General features: G+C 38.1%; 1 protein-coding gene across 2 annotated transcripts; it reads left to right on the top strand.

Moving 5' to 3' along the window:
* The first annotated feature begins 219 nt into the window (after positions 1-219).
* On the top strand, positions 220-18,240 carry Ebag9 (estrogen receptor binding site associated antigen 9). Of its 2 annotated transcripts, none has more exons than XM_051202513.1 (7): positions 220-311; positions 6,003-6,100; positions 9,379-9,457; positions 10,114-10,272; positions 11,378-11,485; positions 14,553-14,644; positions 17,514-18,240. In XM_051202513.1, the coding sequence occupies exons 2-7, from the start codon at positions 6,018-6,020 to the stop codon at positions 17,632-17,634; spliced, it is 642 nt and encodes a 213-aa protein (XP_051058470.1). In that variant the 5' UTR covers positions 220-311; positions 6,003-6,017; the 3' UTR covers positions 17,635-18,240. The 2 variants fall into 2 exon arrangements, with proteins under 2 accessions (XP_051058470.1, XP_051058469.1); XM_051202512.1 differs by lacking the exon at positions 220-311 and adding an exon at positions 801-900.
* The last annotated feature ends 3,901 nt before the right edge of the window (positions 18,241-22,141 follow it).

Genomic DNA, 22,141 nt, shown 5'->3' on the forward strand with positions numbered 1-22,141 from the left:
GGGGCCTGGCCGGGGAATGGGGCGGGGCCGGGGGCGGGGCCCGGGCGGGATTCTGGCGAAGGGGCGGCCCTGGCGGCTGCGCGGCGGCAACGGCGGCTGCGTCGGAGCGCGCGCCCGGCTTTGAATGAGCGGAGCTGGGACTGACCGAGCCGGCGGAGCGCGAGCGCGATCCCGCGCGACCCCGAGCGCGAGCCCGGGCTCGAGGCAGACAGCGGCCGTGTGCACGCGCGCGCCTCGTGGGCGCACGCGCGCGCGGCCCGCGCCAGGCAGCTCGGAGCCTCCGCCGAGCGGGCGGGGAGGGGGAGGGGCAGGTGAGTGTGAGCGGCCCCGCGCGCGCCCGCCCGCCCGCCCGCCCGCCCGCCGGCCGGCCCGCGAGGGGCTTCGCTCAATCCCCTTCGCCTCCCGACCCCGGCTCCCCGGGTCCGGCCTCGGGGCGGGTGGCAGCACTTCCCCGGCACCCTCTTGGGTCGTCCCGCACTTCCTGCCCTCCCGCCTTCCTCTCCGGGCCCTCTCTCCCGAGACCTGCCGCACGCTGGGCCAGCACTGTTTCCGGGTCACGGTGACCTGTGGGGCGAGCCCAGCGTGGCTTGCTTAGGAACCGGCTTGGCTTGGCCGAGTGCTCTCACTATGCCACGCTCACGCATGGGACACCCGCCTGTGAGCCTCCGACCCGGAAAAGCCCGGCGTTCAGCCTCCCCCAAGGGCACTCACTGCGCCTTCTTCCTGCCCTCCCTCCCCGGGCCTCGCACCTCCCGGGGTCCCACGTCCCCCGCATCCCGATCGCAGCCCACCCGGCTCCCACCCCATGTAGTTTAGAGCGCCACCCATGACGCCCGCCGCCGGGCGTGGGATTGCGTAACCGGGAAACTCGCGTGTTGGTTTTGCTCATCTGTGCAGTGGGTATGATACATGTATATTTTTTTTCTCCCCATCAGCAAAAGTCTAGGTGGGTGATTGGAAAGTGAAAATTGGCAGTTAGGAAACGCCCCGTGTAGGCATTCAGAAGGCAACCCACCTAGCTAACAGTCCTAGCGGTGTCACCTGGGAAGAAGGCCTGACGGTACAGATGGTTTGATCTTTTGGCACCAGCTGCTCAGAAACTACTGCCGCTTCTGCATTCGTGCCTCTGCGGTTGACCGTTTGCTTTTCGTGCTTGAGTTCGGGTGGATTTTCACTGGGAACTTTGTAATTTTTAACTTTAGCGAGTTGCGGACTTCATTTGAGTGTGTTCTGGGCGGCTGCAGATGATAGGACTTTGAAGTATTTGTTTGAATTCAGGACTCAAATTGGTGAGGAAGTACAGCAGTAGATGACTCGTTTAGTGGGTGTCAACTGGCTTGCCTTAGTGAATTGTATTGGATCTCACTGAACAGGAGGAGGGCTTGACTTCATCATGCAGGGTTCCTTTTCTTTATGCCTTCCGGCTTGGTTATAGAGAAATCTTTCTCAGTTGACACAACAGAGATCTTATTCCAATTACTTAGTCGAAGATGTCGTTTCTTCAGAGTTTTTCTTCAGGCGTATATAAAGTTTCTGCGTTTGTCATTGTAAGGATTTTGTTTTAATTCGTGTTTTGGTAGTAGGTTATTTCAATACTTCCCGGTTCTAAAAGGCATTTTAAAGCACCCGAATATATATTTCCCTGTTTGATGATCTATAGGGTGTCCTAGAAACCGGATTATATTGATATGTTTAAAATTAAAACCATTTCAGAAGGAATATGTATGGAAATCTAGGCCTTGGAGTTCTCTTCCAAGTAATCCTGATTTAGCCTGTTTTAATAACTCAACCAATTACGGCTCTCGTCCGTTAAATGGGAATGGGGAAACTGTGGAACTATATCCTGAACATGTTAAGGGCCCATGATGTGTGATTTTGAACAACATACATTACCATAATCAAGATACTCATTGTTAGTATTCAGGCATCTGTACTGGCCTCCCTTGGGGTCCTGACAGGATACACCCTCAGCTGCAACCACTAAGAGCACCACCTGTGCCTATTCAATATGCTCCCTTTTAAAAGGACCCTATCCACCTCCCATCCTTCACTCTTTCTCTTCCTCCCTCTATTGCCCCCTCCTTTTCCCTACCCCCCTCTCCTGCTGCTCTTTCTCTGGAGGCCGATCTCCCCCCTTGCCTTTCCCCTTTTTATGATCCCTTTCCCTAATTAAAAACCTCCCTGCTTGAAATTCTGTTGCATGCCTTCTTCCTCTCATTCACCACTTCTCTTAAATTACAGCACCAAGGAATGTTCATTTCTTTTCATTCAGTGCACCTAAACGCTAGCATTGGCTAAGATTTAGAGATAGCAAACTGAGCCTCACTGGTGGGGTCCTGTCTTTCTTGGCTCTTTTCAATAAAGTAAATGTAGAAAGAAACTCAAGATGCAGGGACATGTTTTCTCCTTATCAGTGTAGCATATATTACATAGTGCATGCTAATATATATTCATTCCTTTGAATTGCAGCATTATGTACAAATCAGTGCAATTGGTAAAGTGTTGCTTAATAGCTTGGTTACATTTTCTCCATCTTAGTGAAACTGGTTGGAAATTTTATCCTGGAGCTTATGATATCTCTACTGATTACTAAGGATGTTTATAACTAACTATTCTTGGTTTCAAATTAAATTGATGTAGGTTTGAGTGCAGGTAGTTGTAGGATCTCAGAAACATGTGCTTATTCTGTTTCTATTCTGTAAAACGAGGAAAATAATATCTATTTCACTAGAAGTAAGTTCTGTGGATTCAATTAGATAATGTTTCAATGATAATACTTGGTTCATAATAGATGGCTAGTGAATATTTGGTCTCTTCCATTAATCACAGAACCAGATTGATCCCAGAATCAGGATGTTGTTAATTGCTATGAGGGAAATCTGTCTGTGATCAGAAATAATCTGGTTTTCGGGTTCTTCATTTAAACTTGACCTCTCTCTCTATATATATATATATTATATATATATAATATATATATTAATTTTTTTCATTTGTATTTATTTATTTTATATAACCAAGTCCATTTAAATGAAAACAAACATTTATAGACAGTATTTGGGAATTTGGGCGTCGTTCTTTCCAAACTACTTCCTGCTGGTAAGGGGCGCTGTCATGGGGGATTCAAGGATGCAGAAATTCTGGCTGTAGTCTGTATGGCTGCTTTGTTCAGCTGTTTTGAATGTAGGATCACCTGGTACTCTGTTTCAGGTGGTCTGGCTTGATCAAACCACATTTAAACTTGACATCTTATTTCTTTTTATTGGACTCATTCGAGTTGACAGGTACTGAATAAATAGTGACACTTAAGGATGTTTGAGAAGGTGATGACTGTAGCTACCAAGACTCTGAATGAAGTTGTTCACAGCTGAACACTGAATCCTGTGCATGTTACCAAAATATTAAATGTCTTAAAAAAATCTTGCGGGAGTATCTCCTTGGTTATTATTTCCTTTCCTAGTGTTGTATGCCATAAGCCTTCTAGCTACCTTTTGAACAATGTTTTTTTTTTTTTTCTGAAAATGTATTATAATTTTAAAATTTATCCCAAATTTTTATTCATGTGTATTGGCTGTACAGATACTGGGCTTCATTGTATTTCATTCCCTTATGTAATGTAATTTGCTCACCCTCCCCCCCTTACTGTTCCTTGTTCTTCAGGCCTCCATCTTCTTGCCAAATAGTCCACAACTATTTTCATGTCTTCTTGTATTGGAAACCTAGCTTGTACAAATGAAGGCAAAATACTGTCTTTGTCTTTCTGACTCTAGCTTATTTTACCCAGCACGATGATCTCTGGTTCCATCCATTTCCTGTGCAGGGCATTAATCCTTGGGAAGTTTACTTTTCTCTTTGTCAACAGTTCCTTTTGACCAATCAGCTGAAAATGATTCCTTAGTTCATTTATTTTATTTGTTCAGTTCATTTTCCTTACAGTGAGGCATCAGACATCTCAAGTTTTACTTTCCAAATGGTAACAACATACCAAGTAAATACATTCTCTAAAGAAGTGTTATGTAGGGCAGATGTAATGTGTAGATATTACTTTACTGTGAAGTAGACAGTAGTAAGTTAGTTCCACAGTAGAAAAAAACTGGGATTAAGATGACTATTCCACCATGAAGGTAGGAAACAGTAGACAGCATGGGAAAACTAAATAAGGCTTATAAGCCATTTGCCTTTTCTAAGATTCTTTGAGATAAAGGAGTCAGCTTTTTTGTTGCAGTTTTGAAAGCAACACTTTGGGGTTATTTGTTAAAAATATATGTACTACGAGAAGAAGGAAATTGTTAACGTGCTCTTGGTTCCTTTCCCTTTAGAATTACCGTTCCTTGCACCTGCTCAGTCATGGACCACCTCCAGGCTTGGCCATCAAATAGATCATTCAGTTAAGATAGGCTGTCTTCATACGCATGAAAATACATTAGCATTGCTAAGGGAACCTTGTGGAACTTTTCCTTTGTACCTTTAGTAATCTGCATTCTACTTTTAACCCTAGAAACTGAAAGCTCTAGCTGTGTTTTTCCTCAGAAGGTATTGCCAGGGTCAGGGACCATGACATTTAGTGAGTGTTCCTTCTTGTTTTCTTCCGTCTTTTTCTTTACTGTTTGGTTGAACTTTTTTTCTCTAACATTTATTTGTTTTTTACATTCCAGTCTCAGTATGTTGAACTTTTATATTGAGGTTTAACATGTAAATACTATATATAGCAAAGCAAATAGTATCATTACCACTCAGGTTAAGTAAGATACAGATCTTAGTTTCCTAGTGCATCTACACTTCCCCCTCCCCCTTTATTAAAGGTGAATACTATTTCTTACTATTTAATTTTAGGAAACTTTTATGAATGATGCTTAAGAAGTGGGAAGTGACTATTGTCTGTGATTTGTTCTGATCCCTCGCAACTTGTGGATTACTAAACATGCTAAGTGTAGGCTCGAGTGTCAGTGTTTCTTTGAACAGATTGTAGATTTGCAAACCTGTGGACCAGATGAGCTTTGTCCTTTGTCTAGCTATGCTTAGAACATGTTATTTAACTTTCTTCAGTTCAGTTTCTCTGTTGAGGCGAACCAAAATAAAAGGCATAGAAAGGTTTAATATATACTATTTCATAATTTTTGAGTTTTTTTTAATTGAGTTATACATTTTCCCCCAGTTCCTTTCCCTCCACCTCTCTTCCTTTCTACCCTCCCCCCTGACCCTCACTCCCCCAATTTACTCAGGAGATCTTTTTCCCCTTCGTAGGAGGATCCATGCATGTCTCTCTTTGTTACCTGGGTTCTCTGAGGTTGTGGCCCGTAGGTTGGTTGGTTGTCCTTTGCTTTATGTCTAATATCCACTTATGCATGAGTACATATTATATTTGCCTTTCAGGGTCTGGGTTACCTCACTCAGGATGGCTTTTTCTAGTTCCATCCATTTGTTTGCAAATTTCAAGGTGTCATGGTTTTTTTATTTTTTTTATTTGCTGAGTAAATGTACCAGGTTCTGGCTATTATGAATAATGCTGCTATGAACATAGTTGAACAAATGTCCTTGTGGTGTGAATGTATGTTCTTTGGGTATATACCCAAAGTGGTATTGCTGGGTCTTGAGGCAGGTTGAGCCTCAGTTTTCTGAGAAACTGCCCTACTGATATCCAAATTTGTACTCCTACCAGCAATGGAGGAGTGTTCCCCTTACTCTACTTTCTTTCCAGCATAAGTTGTCATCAGAGATTTTGACCTTGGTCATTCTGAGTTTTTTAATTGTAAATAAATTTGTACTTATTTAAGTGAAACATTTTTCAGAGAATGAAGAATGAAGAGAATTCTTTTTGACAGCCATAGAAATTCCTAGGTCACTTACACTGTATTAGAATTTACTGTTCTATTTGTAGCTCTAAGAGAAAAGTGAAAATGTCAGATTTCTCTTATATGGACTTGTTAGTGTGAATGAAAAAGAGGAGCTTGGCATCAGCAATGTGACTAATACATTGTTTGTGTGTGCCTGTGCCTTTCCCGCAGGTTTTGGTTCTCACCATGGCCATCACTCAGTTTCGGTTATTTAAAGTTTGTACCTGCCTAGCAACAGTGCTCTCCTTCCTGAAGAGACTAATATGCAGGTAAATGATTCCTGTGTTCATACTGATTTACTTGTTTCTTTATTGGTTTGGATTGCTTCCTAACTTTAAAAGGCATGGAATGTTTTATTTAAACATAATATCCATATATCTCTATGTTTTTTAAAAAAACATTTTTTTAGATCTAGAAAGTATCTCAGTTTTTCTTTCAAGTTTGCCATTTAAATTTATTAAATAATTAGTCCTGTAAAATTTTGGAAAGAAGTAGAACAACATTAAACACTTTCATCACCACAGATATTCTGTATTGTTTCATTATTAGAATGATTAAAAGTACCAAGTTAGGCAAAGTTAAGCATAGATGTCTATGTGTATTTCCATATGAATGCTATTTTTATGTTTACTTTTAAAACTTATAACAGAGGGGCTAGAGTGATGACAGTGGTTAAAAGTAATTGCTGCTCTTGCAGAGAACTTGGGTTTGGTTCCTACCATCTACATGGTTGCTCACAACTCTTTAAACTTCAGTTCCAGGGGATCCAGTGCCCTCTTCCAGCTTCTGTGGATACCAGGTGTTGCATAGGCATACATGTGAAATACACAGACACATAAAATAATAATGTATTTCAAAAACTCTAAACAAGGAAACTATAAATAAAAGGTGTGTGTGTGTGTGTGTGTGTGTGTGTGAGAGAGAGAGAGAGAGAGAGAGAGAGAGAGAGAGAGAGAGAGAGAGAGAGAGAGAGAGCGAGCTTCAGATAGGCCAGAATAATTTCTTCACTTCATCTGGCTATCCTTAGATTTCAAATCCTTCTGTCTTACCACATGGCCACACCCTAGCTGTGGCTTCTTAACTTCAGGTGCCTCAGGCCTCATCGGAACAATCAGAAGTGTGTTCTAAGGTTTGACTGTCCAGGAGAGCTGCTGTTGGTCAGTAGCTGTTGAGCACCGGTGGGGATCCAAAATCAGATAGCTCACATTTGCAGCACTAGGGTTCCAGCTCTTTTGGTAACATATCTTTGCCAAGTTAGGTGCTTGGCTTGTAATTAAAAGTAATTATGCCACAAAAATGTAGAGCAGAAAGTAAGGGTGGCAACATTCAGTCTGATTCGAGACAATGTCAAAAGGCATACTTATTTTAGTAGTAAATATATTGTATATTATATTCCAAATAAAAATAGTAATTTTATTTTCTGCCTTTTTTTTTTTTTTTTTTTTTTTTTTTTGAAACAGGGTGTTGCTATGTTTCCCAGGCTGGTGTCTGTGTATCTTAGGCTGCCCTCAAAGTTGCATTCCTCCTTTCTCAGCTTTCTGACTGTAATTAGAGGGTGCAGGGTATAGAGAACATGCTCCAGAGAGATGTGTATTAAGCTTCCAAATGGCTACGAAGAAGTCAGGACATATATGAGGACTAAGTTGTTCAGGTCTAACTCTTAATCATTGGAACTGAAGCCAGACATGGTACATGCCTTTAATTGCAGCATTTGGAATGCAGAGGCAGGCAGACTCTGTGAGACAGCCAGAGCTGCCTAAAGTGACTGACTAAACTGACTGCTGACTCAGTCTCATAAACAACAATAAAACCACCAAAAAAACAAAACAAAACAAAAATAAACAAACAAAAAAAACAGCCATCAGTCAGTTGGTGAAACTGTTAGACTGTTAGGTCTTTTGGCCTAAATATTTCCAGAAAAATGTAGTGGTCCATGTAAAGTACAGTAGAAGAAAAGTGAGTGTAATGGTCATCAGCTCTTTTCACAGGGCAGTTTTGAAGCTACATAGCACTAGGCTAGCCTCTTCGGAAGTTAGCATGTTGATGAAAAGACATGGAGTAGAAACGATCGCTGTAGATGAGAAGTCAAGAAACAAATGGAAGAAATGGGGGTAGATGACTGTTGAAATCTCCCTTGAGAGTAAAAACCTGATGAAAAAGAAAGTGCTCAAGTCAGAGAAGACGACTGATTAGAAATTTACTAGGGAAAGCAAGATGGGGTGAGTACTAATCGCAGACAGAGGTAAAGGCATCGTGGACAATCGTCATGTAGCATGGGTCTCTTCATGCATCTGCAGTTTCCAAACCTCTAGTTACTGTAGGTTAGTGGTAGAGTAGGAAAGTGTATTTGATTTCATATTAAGGACTTGGTTTGTTGTCACTGTGAGTTTCTGTTGTCAGTGTCAGTATGCTTAAGACTGACTGTTCTTTCAGCTGTAAAGAAAGCTCTTTATTAGGATGAACTTGCCTTAGTTGTCTAAACCAACCTGGATTACATGTTGTAAAATTCCATACCTTTGGCATACATTTTGTAATAGGTTGTAATACTTGTGTCTTCATCCTTAAAAAGGTGAATAAAATAAATCTGTGAATTTGTCAAACTCCTTTCGCTCTAAGGAAATGAGTTACAGATTGCTAAATTGTAGAAGTAACTGTTTTAATGTCTTGCTATGTAGCTGATGCTATTCTATCTAGTTGCTTTAAATATGTTTCTTAGTTATATCCTTAAAAAAACTTAAAAATATCGGTGTGGATATCCAGTTTACAGTAGAGGCTATTATAGCTGATAAATTGAGTAATTCTCACTAGATTCAGTAAAGTAGCTTTGAAAATCTTGGTTAATATAGACTCCATAGCTCCAGTTAACAACTGAATTATATTCTGATTAATGTAGTATTTTCCTACTAATTGTTAAAAAATCATTTGGTTTAGGTTGGGTAATTGATTTTTAAACTTTTTAAATAAAAATTATTTATTTTTATGTGCATTGGTGTTTTGTCTGTGTGTATGTCTGTGTGAGGGTGTCACATCTTGGAGTTACAGACAGTTGTTATCTGCCATGTTTGTGCTAGGAATTGAACCCAGGGCCTCTGGGAGAACAGTTAGTACTTTTAGCCACTGAGCCATCTCTGGCCCCCAATTTTCAAACTTGTAAACAGTTGATTACTTAAATTTACCAAGAAATCTATAAGACATTTGCCCAGCCCTCCCTGGTTAGTAGTGTAGGGCTTTATCTATAGAATTAGGAGCACTGGAGGAGTAAGGGGCTTTCTTTGGGGCTTACATTTGTCTTTGGCTTCTAATCCATCCCAAACCTTATAATTTTGTCCATAATTCTGCACTTGAAAAGCAGCTGCATTGCCCAAGATTTTGGATACATGATAAGATTGCTGAGTCATGCTTTTTCATCATAGCTTTGTGAGCAGTTATTATTTAAAACAATAATTATAAAATTGGAAAGTCCCACCTTCTAAGTAAATTACTATCTAAAATGCTTTTTACTGATGCTCCTTTGGGTGCTTTCTGAAATATATCCTGTTTCCTTCAGGTCTGGCAGAGGAAGGAAATTGAGTGGAGACCAAATAACTTTGCCCACCACAGTGGATTATTCGTCTGTCCCTAAGCAGGTAGTTCGACATGGAGCACACGCTCCCAAACACCGTGTTTCAAAATAGACACATCAAGTAACTGGATGATCAGGACTCTTGTGGATTTGTTATTGTTTGTTAGTCTATAACTTTTACTTGATTCTTTATATTGTATCTCTTTCTTTCTTAACATCTAATTCCCTCCCCCCCACCACCACTGGTTTTAAGCGAATGATATTACTTTTATGGAACACTTAATATTTAAAGATTTCGTATATGTCCTATATTTATATCATCTTGGGCTTGCCATTTTGTAATTATTTTTCCGTGTGAATTAAGATTCATGGATTCCTTATATAATGAAAATTCTGGCTTGTTTCTTGGGCATTGGATGTTACGTTTTGAGACTTTTACTTCCATCTTGTGGAGAATGTTGATCCTTTATTTTTAAAGTCAGGTGATCAGTTTGGCTAGGATTTGAACAAAAGTTTCAGTCTAGCCTCTATGGCAGTATATGTAATGCTATCTCAGTTTTCAAAAGTATTTGTTTGAAAAAGTTTTGGTATGTGGTTTGAACTGTATACATGTCTTGTGGCTCAAAAAAGTTTTAACATCAGTGTCCTGTTTCTCTAATAAAGACTGAGGTGGTCATTAGGTTATTCTTCATGGCTGACAATCCATTCGATTACATTTAGACAGATGTGGAGGAGTGGACTTCCTGGGATGAAGATGCCCCCACAAGTGTAAAGATTGAAGGAGGGAATGGGAATGTGGCAACACAACAAAGTTCTTTGGAACAATTGGAACCTGACTATTTCAAGGATATGACACCAACCATAAGGAAAACTCAGAAAGTATGTTGAAGATTGTGCTTGTGGAGATTAAAATACTTTGTTTCCAGTAGTTAAAACTAGAGAGTACAATTGTATTTATTATAAAGCCTATTTATCATTTTGTTTTCTCTTACATTAAATAGAATTTTTTTATTCACATGATCTAGACATAGCTCTAATAATGTATATTCCCAATTTTATAACATGGCTAAGCATTTGTAGAAATTCTAATGGATCTCAGGTAGTAGGTATTAGTTTCTGCTAAGAGAAACTTAAGCCAAAAGGAAAAAAAAAAAACAGCTTTAACAAGTTCCAAGTATAATGATATCCATAAATAAGTAATTTCACGTTATATAGTATGTACATGTAAATGTTGTGTGTTACCATTTATCCTTCTCTCCCATTTTGAGTTGACAATGAGATCACTTAGAGATACAGAGATATTGGAAAGAGAACAATGACTGCTTTCCTTTTTTTTTTTACCTAAATAGAGTAAATGCTTAAAGATAGTAGAATATTGATGTGCTTTCTTTCTGCGTTTTTACTTTTTAATTTTTTTAGCTGTGTTGTTCAAATATTTCAAATATGAAAAGGAAGGATACTTGCAAGTTTCTCAGTTGATGTATATTTTGCATTGTGAAAATATATTGCTGGGATTTAGTGTATTATATGGTGCCTTGTTACATTAATTTAGATTGATGGTGCTTTTCCTGAAATTAACAATATTTCTAGTAAATATATTCTAATACATTAGCCAGGAAGAGTTAATTTAGGAATGGCTAATCCACACATTAAAAGTGGTGAGTATACTTTTGGTAGAACATATTAGACATGTTATTATTTAATTTAGTAATTTAAAGTACCTAATTAAATTTTAGAGACCCTCATAAAATATGGTGAAGAAAAAGAAAAAAAAAATTTTAAAGTGAGATACAGTTTTTCTTAGTATGAACCTGGTTTATGTCATAATTACATGGAAATTTTGGTATTATTTACACAGTAATTCTTACTGCATTGTTCATTGTAAAGAGCAAACACAATTTAAGCCGTTACCAAATATATTGATCAAGTTTTATATGGTTTTATGTAAAATATCCTTGTAATCCTGTTGTAATTTATCTTTCAGATTGTCATTAAGAAGAGAGAACCATTGAATTTTGGTATCCCTGATGGTAACACAGGTTTTTCCAGTAGATTGGCAGCTACACAAGATATGCCTTTCATTCATCAATCAGTAAGTATGTTTGACTTTTTTCTTCTTCTTCTCCTCCTCCTCCTCCTCCTCCTTCTCCTCCTCCTCCCCCCCTCCTCCTCCTCTTCCTCCTTCTTCTCCTTCTTCTCCTTCTCCTTCTAGGATTTGAACAAATTTAAAAGTTCATTTATAGCTGTATGAACATAATATTTTATAAGATTACAAATTATATTGGACACTTGGTCAGGATACCATTATACACAGAGAAATTGGAGACAAAAGAATGTGATGATATTTACAAGTAGAATTTGTAGGAATTACCCCTAAAATAATTAAGGTAAGTTTTGACTTAGGAATTTTTTTTTATCATAGAGTAAGTTTACATTTAAACTGTGGTGTAATTTAAGATGAATTTGACTTAAGGGAACCTTTATAAAGGAAAAAGTGGTGAACAAAGTAGAAAGTTGGGGTACCCAACACTGAGGAGTATATCAGCATGACCTGGGGGGCTTTTTAAATCCAAAATGAAAATAAAACCCCCACAAGTACCTAGATGTCTTCCCAGGCCTAAGTATGGTTTGAGTAATAGATTACTACAGCTAGCAGTTACAAACTCAGATACAATGAGTACTGTGATCTAAAAATCCAGGGGTGATTAAACTGCATGATCCTATCTTAGAGTTTCTAGTTAGTTTGTAAACACTGCTTTGAGTCTATAGTCAGCTGCAGACAGTGGGTTCACCTTCAAAATTTTCATCAAATCTTTGTTTTTAATCATGTACTCATCTACAGGGCTGTTTGGATTTCCTTGTGCATAAATACTGATTTTCTTCAGCGTTTGAGAAGAAGAGGGGTGATTGATTATAATGAGGAGGCATGTTAAATGATTGTACACACAATTATAAACAATAATAACTCATGATGCTATGAAAATATAACATTGTAGACATTTCTACTTTCATGTCTTTTTCTTTAATGACCCAATAAGTTTTATTAGGTTTGCTTATGAAGAGCATAGCTGAGGGATTATTTACAGTGGCAATTTGTGGGAGCATGAACACCTTACCTGTGGCTATGCCACTGAAGAAAATGTCTGTTCCCCAGTAAGCATTAACTGCTGCTTATAGGTTGTCAGTATTTTTCAAATCAGATATTCTGTTTTCATCCTGAAGTTCATCATTTATATTATGGAAACTTTATACTAAGGATATCAACGGTTTTTGTCATCTTTTACACATTTTCACTGTTGTTGGCTTTGCTTGGATGGCTTTAATGTATTTTAGATGTGTGTGTGTGTGTGTGTGTGTGTGTGTGTGTGTGTGTGCACGCGCGCACGTGTGTTTATATGTGTATGTGTGCAGAGGTGAAATCAATGCTTATTATCTTTGTGACTCTCCACCTTACTTTTTGAGAGTGGGTCTACCACTGAACCTAGAACTCAGCAGTGTTTAGACTGGCCAGTGAACCTCTGGGATCATCCTCTCTCACTTGCCAGTCACATACTGCCATACCCAGATTCTTAGCTGGATGCTGGGGTCCAAACTCAAGTTGTCATACTTGCACAGCAAGCACTTCATCTACTGAGTTGCCTCCCTAGTCTCAGTTGGAGTTAGTTTTGTGTATGCAAACCTGTCTTTAGTTTTTTTTCCTTAGAAGGCCATTTTTACTAAAGAGATTACTTTATTTAATGACATATATGTACACAAATATAATTTTAGATCTCTAAATGTCATGTCAAATATTTCAGTGGGGAAATGGGCAAATAATATAAACAGAAAGGTTACCAACAAACAGTCTAACATCTCATAATTTTTTAGTCTTTTTAGAAATCTAGTTAAAAAGGGTACAATTTTCATAAGTTTTTGCATGGTTTATTTTATCTGTATAGGATGGACACCGAGGGCCAGTGAAAACATCCTTACATTTGTTATGCTTAACTGGAGAGTGCTTGCTGGTTATAAACTTAACGTCCAGCACAGAGTACTCCAGTTAGACATTGTCATTAATTCTGGGATCCATCTGTATCCTGTCTGTCTGTCTCCCCTTTTTGCTCTTGAAAAAAGAGACAGAAACATACAAATAAAAACAGATTTATTTTTGTCTAGTTCAAACTAAGAAAGTGAAAACCAAATCTGGCCAAATCTGGTCTTTACAACACACACAAATACACACACACACACACAGAGGGAGAGAGAGAGGAGAAAAACTGTGTGTGTGGGTGTGTGTGAGTGAATTTTAGTTTGTTGCTTGTTTGCCAGTGCCTGCACCATCCCCAGCTATGATTAGCTGCCTGTAAGTCCTAAGGTGTAAAAGGTGCCACATGAGCCCCTTCCCACTTCCTTGTGGGAATGTTGAGGGACTATTTGAGTGCAAGTCTTATGCAGCTAATCATAGCTACTGTGGGTTCTTAAGTGCAGTTACTGTGCCATTTCAGGAAGACTGCATTTCACAATACAGAAGGTGCTCCTGCCTCTCCCATGATGTTTTCTGAGCCTGGGCAGTGGGGGCAGGAAGTATTGGTAGAGGTGTCTGTCCTCTTAGACTTAAGCATTCAGCAGGCACTGAACCTGGTCATTTTGAACACTTAAGGAGTCTACAGTAACCACAGCTGATTGGAAAAAGAAGTTTCTCCAACCAAAGCTGACAGCAGCTTTGTAGGCATAAGCATACTTGTGTAGAAGGTGACAGCGTGAGCACAGCATGTCTGTTTAGCAGAACAGCAGCAGGAGCTGTTCCTACCTATGCCCTCCCCAGCTGTGGACTTTTGATCCGGTTTATGGTCCCAGGTGTGAGTTCTCTGCTGTGGATCCACCCTCAAATCCGGTCAGCAGATGGTTGGCTCCCTAAGGCGGGCCACGATTATACCGGTTGCCACTTGGAAAAGTCACATGTCAGCGTTATTGTGAAACCTGCAGTTCTAGGCAAACTAGAGGCCAGCTCATTCATGCCCTGCACAAGGGTTGGTACACAGTTAGGGAGCCATAGGAGAGAAATAGGTTCTTCTGAGTTAGACTTAAAACTGCTCGGTTTTGATTGTCTTGGTTCTGAACTGCTATATAGAGAAATGACAGCTTTTACTATCATAGTTTTTCTTTGTTTTTCAATATAGTCAGAATTAGGAGACTTAGATACCTGGCAAGAGAACACCAATGCGTGGGAAGAGGAAGAAGATGCAGCCTGGCAAGCGGAAGAAGTTCTGAGGTATTGGTTGACGTTTACCTTACACCTGGAGTAGAAACTTAGATTTGCTTCTTGTATTTAAAATGAAGAAAACCTACTGAGGACAATGTCAGTCTCCATTTTCCTACACTGAAACTGAACCTTCTAGAACTTGTTTCTCATTGAGCATGCTCTGAGTTCCAGATTTCATATCTGGTCTTTTGGTGCTATGAATTTAAAACACTGTCTGAATCAAAGGATAATGATCTTAATGGTAAGGTTGTTTGCATATACATAGCACATGGTAGTCATGATACCTGCTGTGAAATGTTGGCCACCATGATACACTGTTCTAGATTAGCAGTTGTAATTTTGATTTTATGGTTTTACAGCTTAATATAGTGTCTGAAGTGCACATTTGAATAATGGAAGCTAATAAAGCACCCTTACTCTGTACACGTATCTTACTTTTAATATCCACAGAAGTCTCCTAAAACATGGATATCATATTAACAAACCATTCATTCTACAGAAAAGTAATTAGTCTTAAAGTTCACTTTTGTTGGATATTCATTCTACATTTCTGTGAGTGATAAACTTAGTTCTTATTCTTCTGTGTTGGGTTAAAAAGTAAGGAAAGAATAGCAAAAAGCTGAACTGTGGCTATTATTTCTATTTAATGCCAGATGTAAATCTGTCTAGTCTCTATGCATTCAGAATCATATAGCAAGGGGCTGGAAGAGCACTTGCTTCTCTTTCAGAAGACCCAGGTTCTGTTCCCAGCATCCATATCAGCTTCCAGGGATCCAGTGTCCCCTTCTGGCCTCTATGGGCACGTGTACATACATAACACATACACACATGCAGGCTAACACACATACACATAAAATAAAATATAAAAAATTAGAAAAATATAGTGATAGAATTTATATCTTAAAATTATGATTGTTTTTGCCCTATGGATAGAACGTGAATTACCTTTTACTTGTACTCATCTTTACATAATTATCTTTTTTTTTTTTCTTTTCTTTGATGGCAAATTTATAGTAACCTTAAATAACCAACAGAGGGCGCAGTTAAATAGCCAGAGTTTTGCTTTGTTTTTCTTCTAAATCTTGTTTTCAACATGTCTTTTTTAAATGGGCAGAGAAGTCACATTTTTAAAGTTGTGAGAGCTTTTCTAATTTAGCTTCCCTTTCATCAGTGTAACTGAGTCTTTATTAAGGGTATTTTTAAAATTGTGAACTAAAATCCTAATGTTGTTAAGACTCATCAAAAAAGACATTTTTATTCTGAATTTTAAAAAAATAAATAATAGATACAAAGATGAGAATGTTTAAAAAATTATTAGCTTCATATAGCACAAGGATAGAGGAAAGAGCTGCTGTTCTGAATCTAATAATCTTAATAACAATGTTAGGGAATTTTTAGCCATGAGTAGAGCATCTTAATGTACTTTAAAACCTTCCCTTTTCCAACCTGTTGTTACTTAACTAAAACAAAAATGAAAACAAGAATGTTTTGCATTATAATGGCAGTGTGATTGAATGAGATTATTACTTTGTGCTGCGTGTACGTAAGTATAGCCAACAGGACATGGAGGCTTATAGCATTGCTACCTCTAGCAAGACACTAAGCATTGTGAAAGTGTATCTGTGTTCCTGATTCTTTAAGCTCAGAATTTTTTCCATTGTCAGCTAAAAATACGCCAGCTCTTTGATCTGTTAAATGAATATGACTCTAGTACTGAAGCCATTCCAAGCTTGAATCTGGGTGGGCAATATGTATATTTGACTGCAGTAATTTCTAAATCATTCCTTGCACCTGGAATGTCAAGTTTTTCTTCTTATAACATATCCAGTCCTTTGTTATTATTTATCTTCTTACCTTTTAATGCTAATGCTGTGGGCATCTGGTTTAGTACATATTTTCAGGGTTTCTCACAGTTAGGCAGAGCTAGTGTTGAGTTTTCTTTAAACCTCGTTAATTGATGGTGAAAGTTGGAGTGCTGCCACAAAGAAATTTTTCTCCTTGGTGGAATTTTGGTCATCTGTAACTCTGTCTTCTTGCATTACTGAAAATCAGATGTATATGCATGCATATTTTAAGCATTAATATATCACTTTCATGAGCTTTAAGTTGAACATACACTAATTTCGATGCCCCAGCATTGATTGTTCTGCATAGACCTAGATGTTGCCCATTCCATGTTCATTGATAATCTATGCTTTCTTCATTCTTACATACTTCTTAAGTTACTTTTTCACACCCAACTTAGGTTCCCTCCCTTCTCCCTGTGTAATCATCCCAGGCCCAGTCTCCCTTCCTATACAAGCCAGTTGTTGGTAAGGATAGGGTGTTTTTGTTGTTATTTCTGATCAGTGGAGTTATACTGGGCTGAGAGCCAGACTGTCATAGTATGAAATTAATAAATATCTACTATATGACTTATGAAGTAGCTCAGACATTTATCTTTACATTTCTTGGTTCTGAGTACAAGATAAATCTGAAATTCCATTTTCTCTTTGCATTGTGTTTCTAACATCTTTAGCTAATTTAAAAAAAAAAATCTTTTAGAATAATGAGAATTCATTCCAATATCAAAGTTTTTGGGATAGTTTTCCCCTGACACACACAAAGGCTGTGGTTAATTAGGAGTGTGGGAATAAGGTGAAGAATCAAAGTACAATTTGCAATTCATTTTGTACATAGAGATAACATTTCTGTTTTTATACAGTTATCTTCTAAGCATAAGCAGAAATAGTCCTATTGAAAAATCCTTGAACTTTCAGAGAAATGAGAAAATTTAAGACATGAAACATCTATTTCTTGGCACCCTTTGTATAACTCATTGGCAGTTTTCCCTGTGCAGTGTTTTATAAAATAAAGAAAAAAATGTATTTCTCTTCAGGCAGCAGAAGATTGCAGACAGAGAAAAGAGAGCAGCAGAACAACAAAGGAAGAAAATGGAGAAGGAAGCCCAGCGCCTGATGAAGAAGGAACAAAACAAAATTGGTGTGAAACTCTCCTAACACATGTTTGCCCATCACATCCCAGTGCCAGTAGGAGAAGTCTGGGCCTGCAGCCTTCACGACAAGCATTTGTATGGACTGGAGATAGTTTTCAGAATACAAATGCCTGCTTGATCTTCATGTGTTGATTGAGCCATCCAGGATACCAGAATTCTCCCACAATACCTTGTACTGATAGTAATCAAGACTCAAAACACAAATCAATGAGACAACTATTTTCTTCAATATGTTCCAAATATCAGACAATTGTTTGCTCTAGCAAAGTATTTTAAGTGGAATATACCAGACCAGTACCTCTCAAGCTAGGGTCCCTAGCTGAATAAATTGGGTGTAAATAATTTTATGGTAGAAGAATTCTCGGCTATCTATTATGCTTTCATTATTGTGCATAATTATAAAGTAATTTTAATAGCCTTTGTTTCCATGATCACTTGACATAAATTAAACAAAGTGTAAGGAGGGCTTTACACCCTCAATTTTTTTTCAGGCAGTGTTGACATACATTTTCTGTAATTCGAACTGGCATTGTGTGGTACAACATTAAGGAATATGACGATTTGGATTTTCAAGAAAATAACATTAAATGCAATAATTTTATTTATCAAATACTTTGTATATCCTTGTTTTCTTTTGGATGGTATTGTAATGTTATATAGATTTGTAATTTATATTGCATGTGTAAATGTTAAAAATCAGCTGCAATGATAAGTTTGTGTGACTTAAGAACTAGGAGTAGAGTAGCTTTCCCCTTTGATTACAGATGTCAGGGTGTGTTAGTCTTTAAGGACCACAGTCCTTCATCCTCCTTAAAAGCCATTGCTTTTCAAATGCAGAAAGCCTTGAGTTTTAATTGATGTTTTTTAAGTGACTGGAAGATTTCTCTTTTTTTTTTTTTTTTTTTTTTTTATATTTTACATAACACAGGGCAACTATACTTTCAACTAGATAACATTACTGATTCATTATAAACCAAATTATAAATCTTTTTTGTTTGTAATATTTGACTTGTCTAAAGAAATAATTGCATACTGTTGTTTTATGGGGGAAAATCATATCTCAGAGTTTAAAATACCATTAAATTTTCTCCACAATTGCAATATAACTGGGCTGATTTTCTGTGGCTTTGGAATTTTTAGAAATGTTTTACTTTCTTCAAAGTTACTACCCTGATTAACATTTTGTGGAGCTTTAAAACGTCATACAGTGTATAGGCCAAACATTATCAGTATATCTGAATTAAGGCAATATTTCATAGTAAGATCAATAACTGTACATTGAGACTTTTAAAATTTCTTAGCCCAAGATCTCACACTAAGTATTACAATCAGTTGAGTTTAACTCTGGAAGGAAGAGGTTTGAGCACCACATTGCCAGTTTCCGTGTTTATTATTTCTCCAGTGCACTCTCAAAGGGGCAGCATTAAACTTAGAATTTTAAGACTCTCTTCTCTCCATTTATTTATTTTAGTCATTATGAGGATATTGTATGATGTCTATGAATGTAAGATCCATAAAGGATAATTAATCTTACTGCCTTCCCTTTATAGTAATAAAGTACAGAGGTCTGCTTTAGTCACACCTTTTGAATATGCATGCTATTTTTATGTTTGTCTCTTTAGCTGTTGAGAAATAAAAACCAGTTAGAAATTATAGCTTATATGATCAACTTGGGAGAAATAGATTTTTCTTTAATAATTCTGAAATATTTTTATCTAAATTTGTGTTGAGTTGGGTATATGTGATCCCCACAAAATTCATTTAGTCAAATGCATATGATAAGTACTTCATAGTGTTCTGCTTCCAAATTTTATGTTTTTTTCTTTTAGTTCTTTTGATTTTGATAAGGTATAATGTTTTTGTTTTGTCATTTGAGACAGGGTTTCTTGCTGTAGTGTAACTCACTCTGTATACCAGGCTGGCTTTAGACAGAGATCTGCCTCCCAAGTGCTGGGATTAAAGCCATGCACCACCAGTGCCTGGCATGGTATAGTGGGTTTTAGATGCTTATTGGAATAAAATAACTATGCCAGGTTTTTATTTAGTTTGTGAAGATCTACTCATATTCTGGATTCTGTGTCTGAGATTAAAAAACCAATGATAGTATAAAGCTTATGTCATGTGTTTAATAGAAATGTTTAATTCCCAAACTTTTCTTTCTAAGCTTTAGCTAGAATCCTCTTTCTTGGCTCTTTGTAATATTTGACTGGCTATTTTGAACTGATGATTTGAAAACATTTTCATCTGGATTCCTCAGTTTTGGTATGTACTTCTGGCCACAACAGTGACTATTTCTGGATGAAGATTGGAGGTTGTAGAGAAGATGGCAGTGATAGGACCTGCATCTGAACCAAGCCATTACTAAGTATAAACCTAACCATAACCAGTGTCCAAGTACCCTAAGATGACGATGATATTCGTGTACTAAAAGGATGGGCTGAGCCAGATGTAGCTGATACATTTCCTTTAATTAAACCTGTCTAGTTCATGTTTGCTATCATCTACCAATTGCTATCACTTCTCACTCTATTTCTTTGTTCAAAGGAAATCCTAATATAACCATTGTTTTTGCTCTACAGTTTGGTTCTCTTGGGAAAGGAGGGAAGTTAGGGCTGGAGAAGGTGGTAGATTTGTGAAGAGTACATTTGACTCACCAGTAACTTAAACTTGATGCTACCTTTGACCTAGCGCTTTATTTTTGAGTTGCTATATGGTCAAAGAAGACTGTGTGTGTGTGTGTGTGTGTGTGAGAGAGAGAGAGAGAGAGAGAGAGAGAGAGAGAGAGAGAGAGAGAGAGAGAGAGAAAGAGAGAGAGAGAGATCTTTTATTTTAGAATATTCAATTTTGTTCCAAGGTCATAGAAACACCTACAACTAAGGATTTCCTTTTCTTCTCCCCTGCCCCAGCCCCTAGACTGGTCTCGAACTTAGTCTGTGGCCAGGGTAACTGGAATTCTAACTTGTCATCCTCCTTCCATGGCCTGTCATGCACAACTTTTTGTTTTCTTTCTTCCTACCTTTTAATCTTCAGTGTCCCTTAGCTATAGCTGGCTGATGGGCATGTTCAGTAACCAGAGAGGTTTTTGAGATGTGTTAAAGTGTGTTTTACCAGAGGGTCCTGTTCTGTCTTGTAGAACTATAGAGGGTCTGTTTTGAGGAACTTCTTAAATCCAACCAAGCCTCATGAGGAAAATTTGTTTCTGTCCTTGCATACAGGCTGCTGATTGGCAATTTGTAAGCTGTGGCTTTTGCAGTGATGCTGACAATCTGGTCAGCTCCAGTTAATCTCTTTCAGATTCCTATGGCTGTTCTACAGGATCTGGACACAGCAGTTTTTGAAGACTTCATAGAGGGGAAGAGATGGTACAAAATTAAGCAGTTTATCCACGTCCGTAAGTTTTATTTTTCTTTTAAATAGAGATGGTGGTTTTAATGCTTATATGAGACTATTAAGAGTTGATTATAAATTGGAGTTTTTAGTTAGACATGATGGAGCAGGCCCATAATTTTCAATACTTAAGCTGAGAGCATTGCCTCAAATGAATGGCCAGCCTGGACTACATACCTAGGCCTGTTGTAAAACTTGAAAAGATAAACGGGAGATGTCAGGGCCTGTCTACTTTTGTTTGTGAGGCACTACAGATACTTTTCCCAATTGTCTCTACAGTGCTATTGTTAACCCATGCAGAATTAAGAGAGGCTGGCTAGTTAGACATAACAATAGTCTTTGCATTGAAGTCCAGATTTAGTGTGTTAGCAGTTAGAGTGTGATGTCCCCTGCTTGCTGTTATTTTAAGGCTTGGTTGCTAGCCTGTGGTCATAGGGGTGGACCTTTGAAAGGGATGCTGGGAACATAGTCCACTCCTTTCTGTGCCACTTCTCACTTTCCACAGGTAAGGATATTTCCTCCACTGTAGCCTTCCATGATGGTGTCCCTTACCACAATTCCAAAACGAATGCGGCCAGGACACCGTGGATTAAAACCTCTGAAACCGTAAGCCAAAGTCCTCCGTTTAAATTGTTTGTCTCAGTATTTTGTCATAGCAATGGAGACCTAAATATCACATGCTTAGTACTATGTCTAAAACACTGTATCCAAGCCACCTGGCAATCCTGCAAGTTTAATCATCATTTCACATACAGAGAAAGTAAAGCTGAGGAAGTTTGATCAACGCGGTATAAAATGTAAAAGTTCAGAGCAGGTTATACAAGGGATTAACCAGAATTCCTAGCGGATTATGACTTCTATGAAATTCAAACTGGAAACACTATGAACTGATGAAATATTATGTTTAAGGTTCTCTTCCCCAATTCTACCTCAGTGAAGATGGAATTAATAATACTGTTTGTGTTTTCTAAAACCTTATTTAAAATGGGCATGGTACTACATTCCTTTAGTCCCAGCACTCGGGACTAAGGCAGGTGGATTTCTGAGTTCAAAGATAGCTTTGTCTACATAGTAAGTTCCAGGCCAGCAAGATCTACATAGTGAAATCTTATATTAGTTTTGTT

Source organism: Phodopus roborovskii, unplaced genomic scaffold (genome assembly GCF_943737965.1).
Source record: "Phodopus roborovskii unplaced genomic scaffold, PHOROB, whole genome shotgun sequence".
NCBI lineage: Eukaryota > Metazoa > Chordata > Mammalia > Rodentia > Cricetidae > Phodopus > Phodopus roborovskii.

Excerpts from the sequence above, each read along its gene's own strand:
- Ebag9 (XM_051202513.1), top strand. The coding sequence starts at position 6,018 with ATGGCCATCACTCAGTTTCGGTTATTTAAAGTTTGTACCTGCCTAGCA. Across the intron at positions 10,273-11,377 it reads CCATAAGGAAAACTCAGAAA|ATTGTCATTAAGAAGAGAGA; the intron begins GTATGTTGAAGA and ends TTTATCTTTCAG. Across the intron at positions 11,486-14,552 it reads TGCCTTTCATTCATCAATCA|TCAGAATTAGGAGACTTAGA; the intron begins GTAAGTATGTTT and ends TTTTCAATATAG.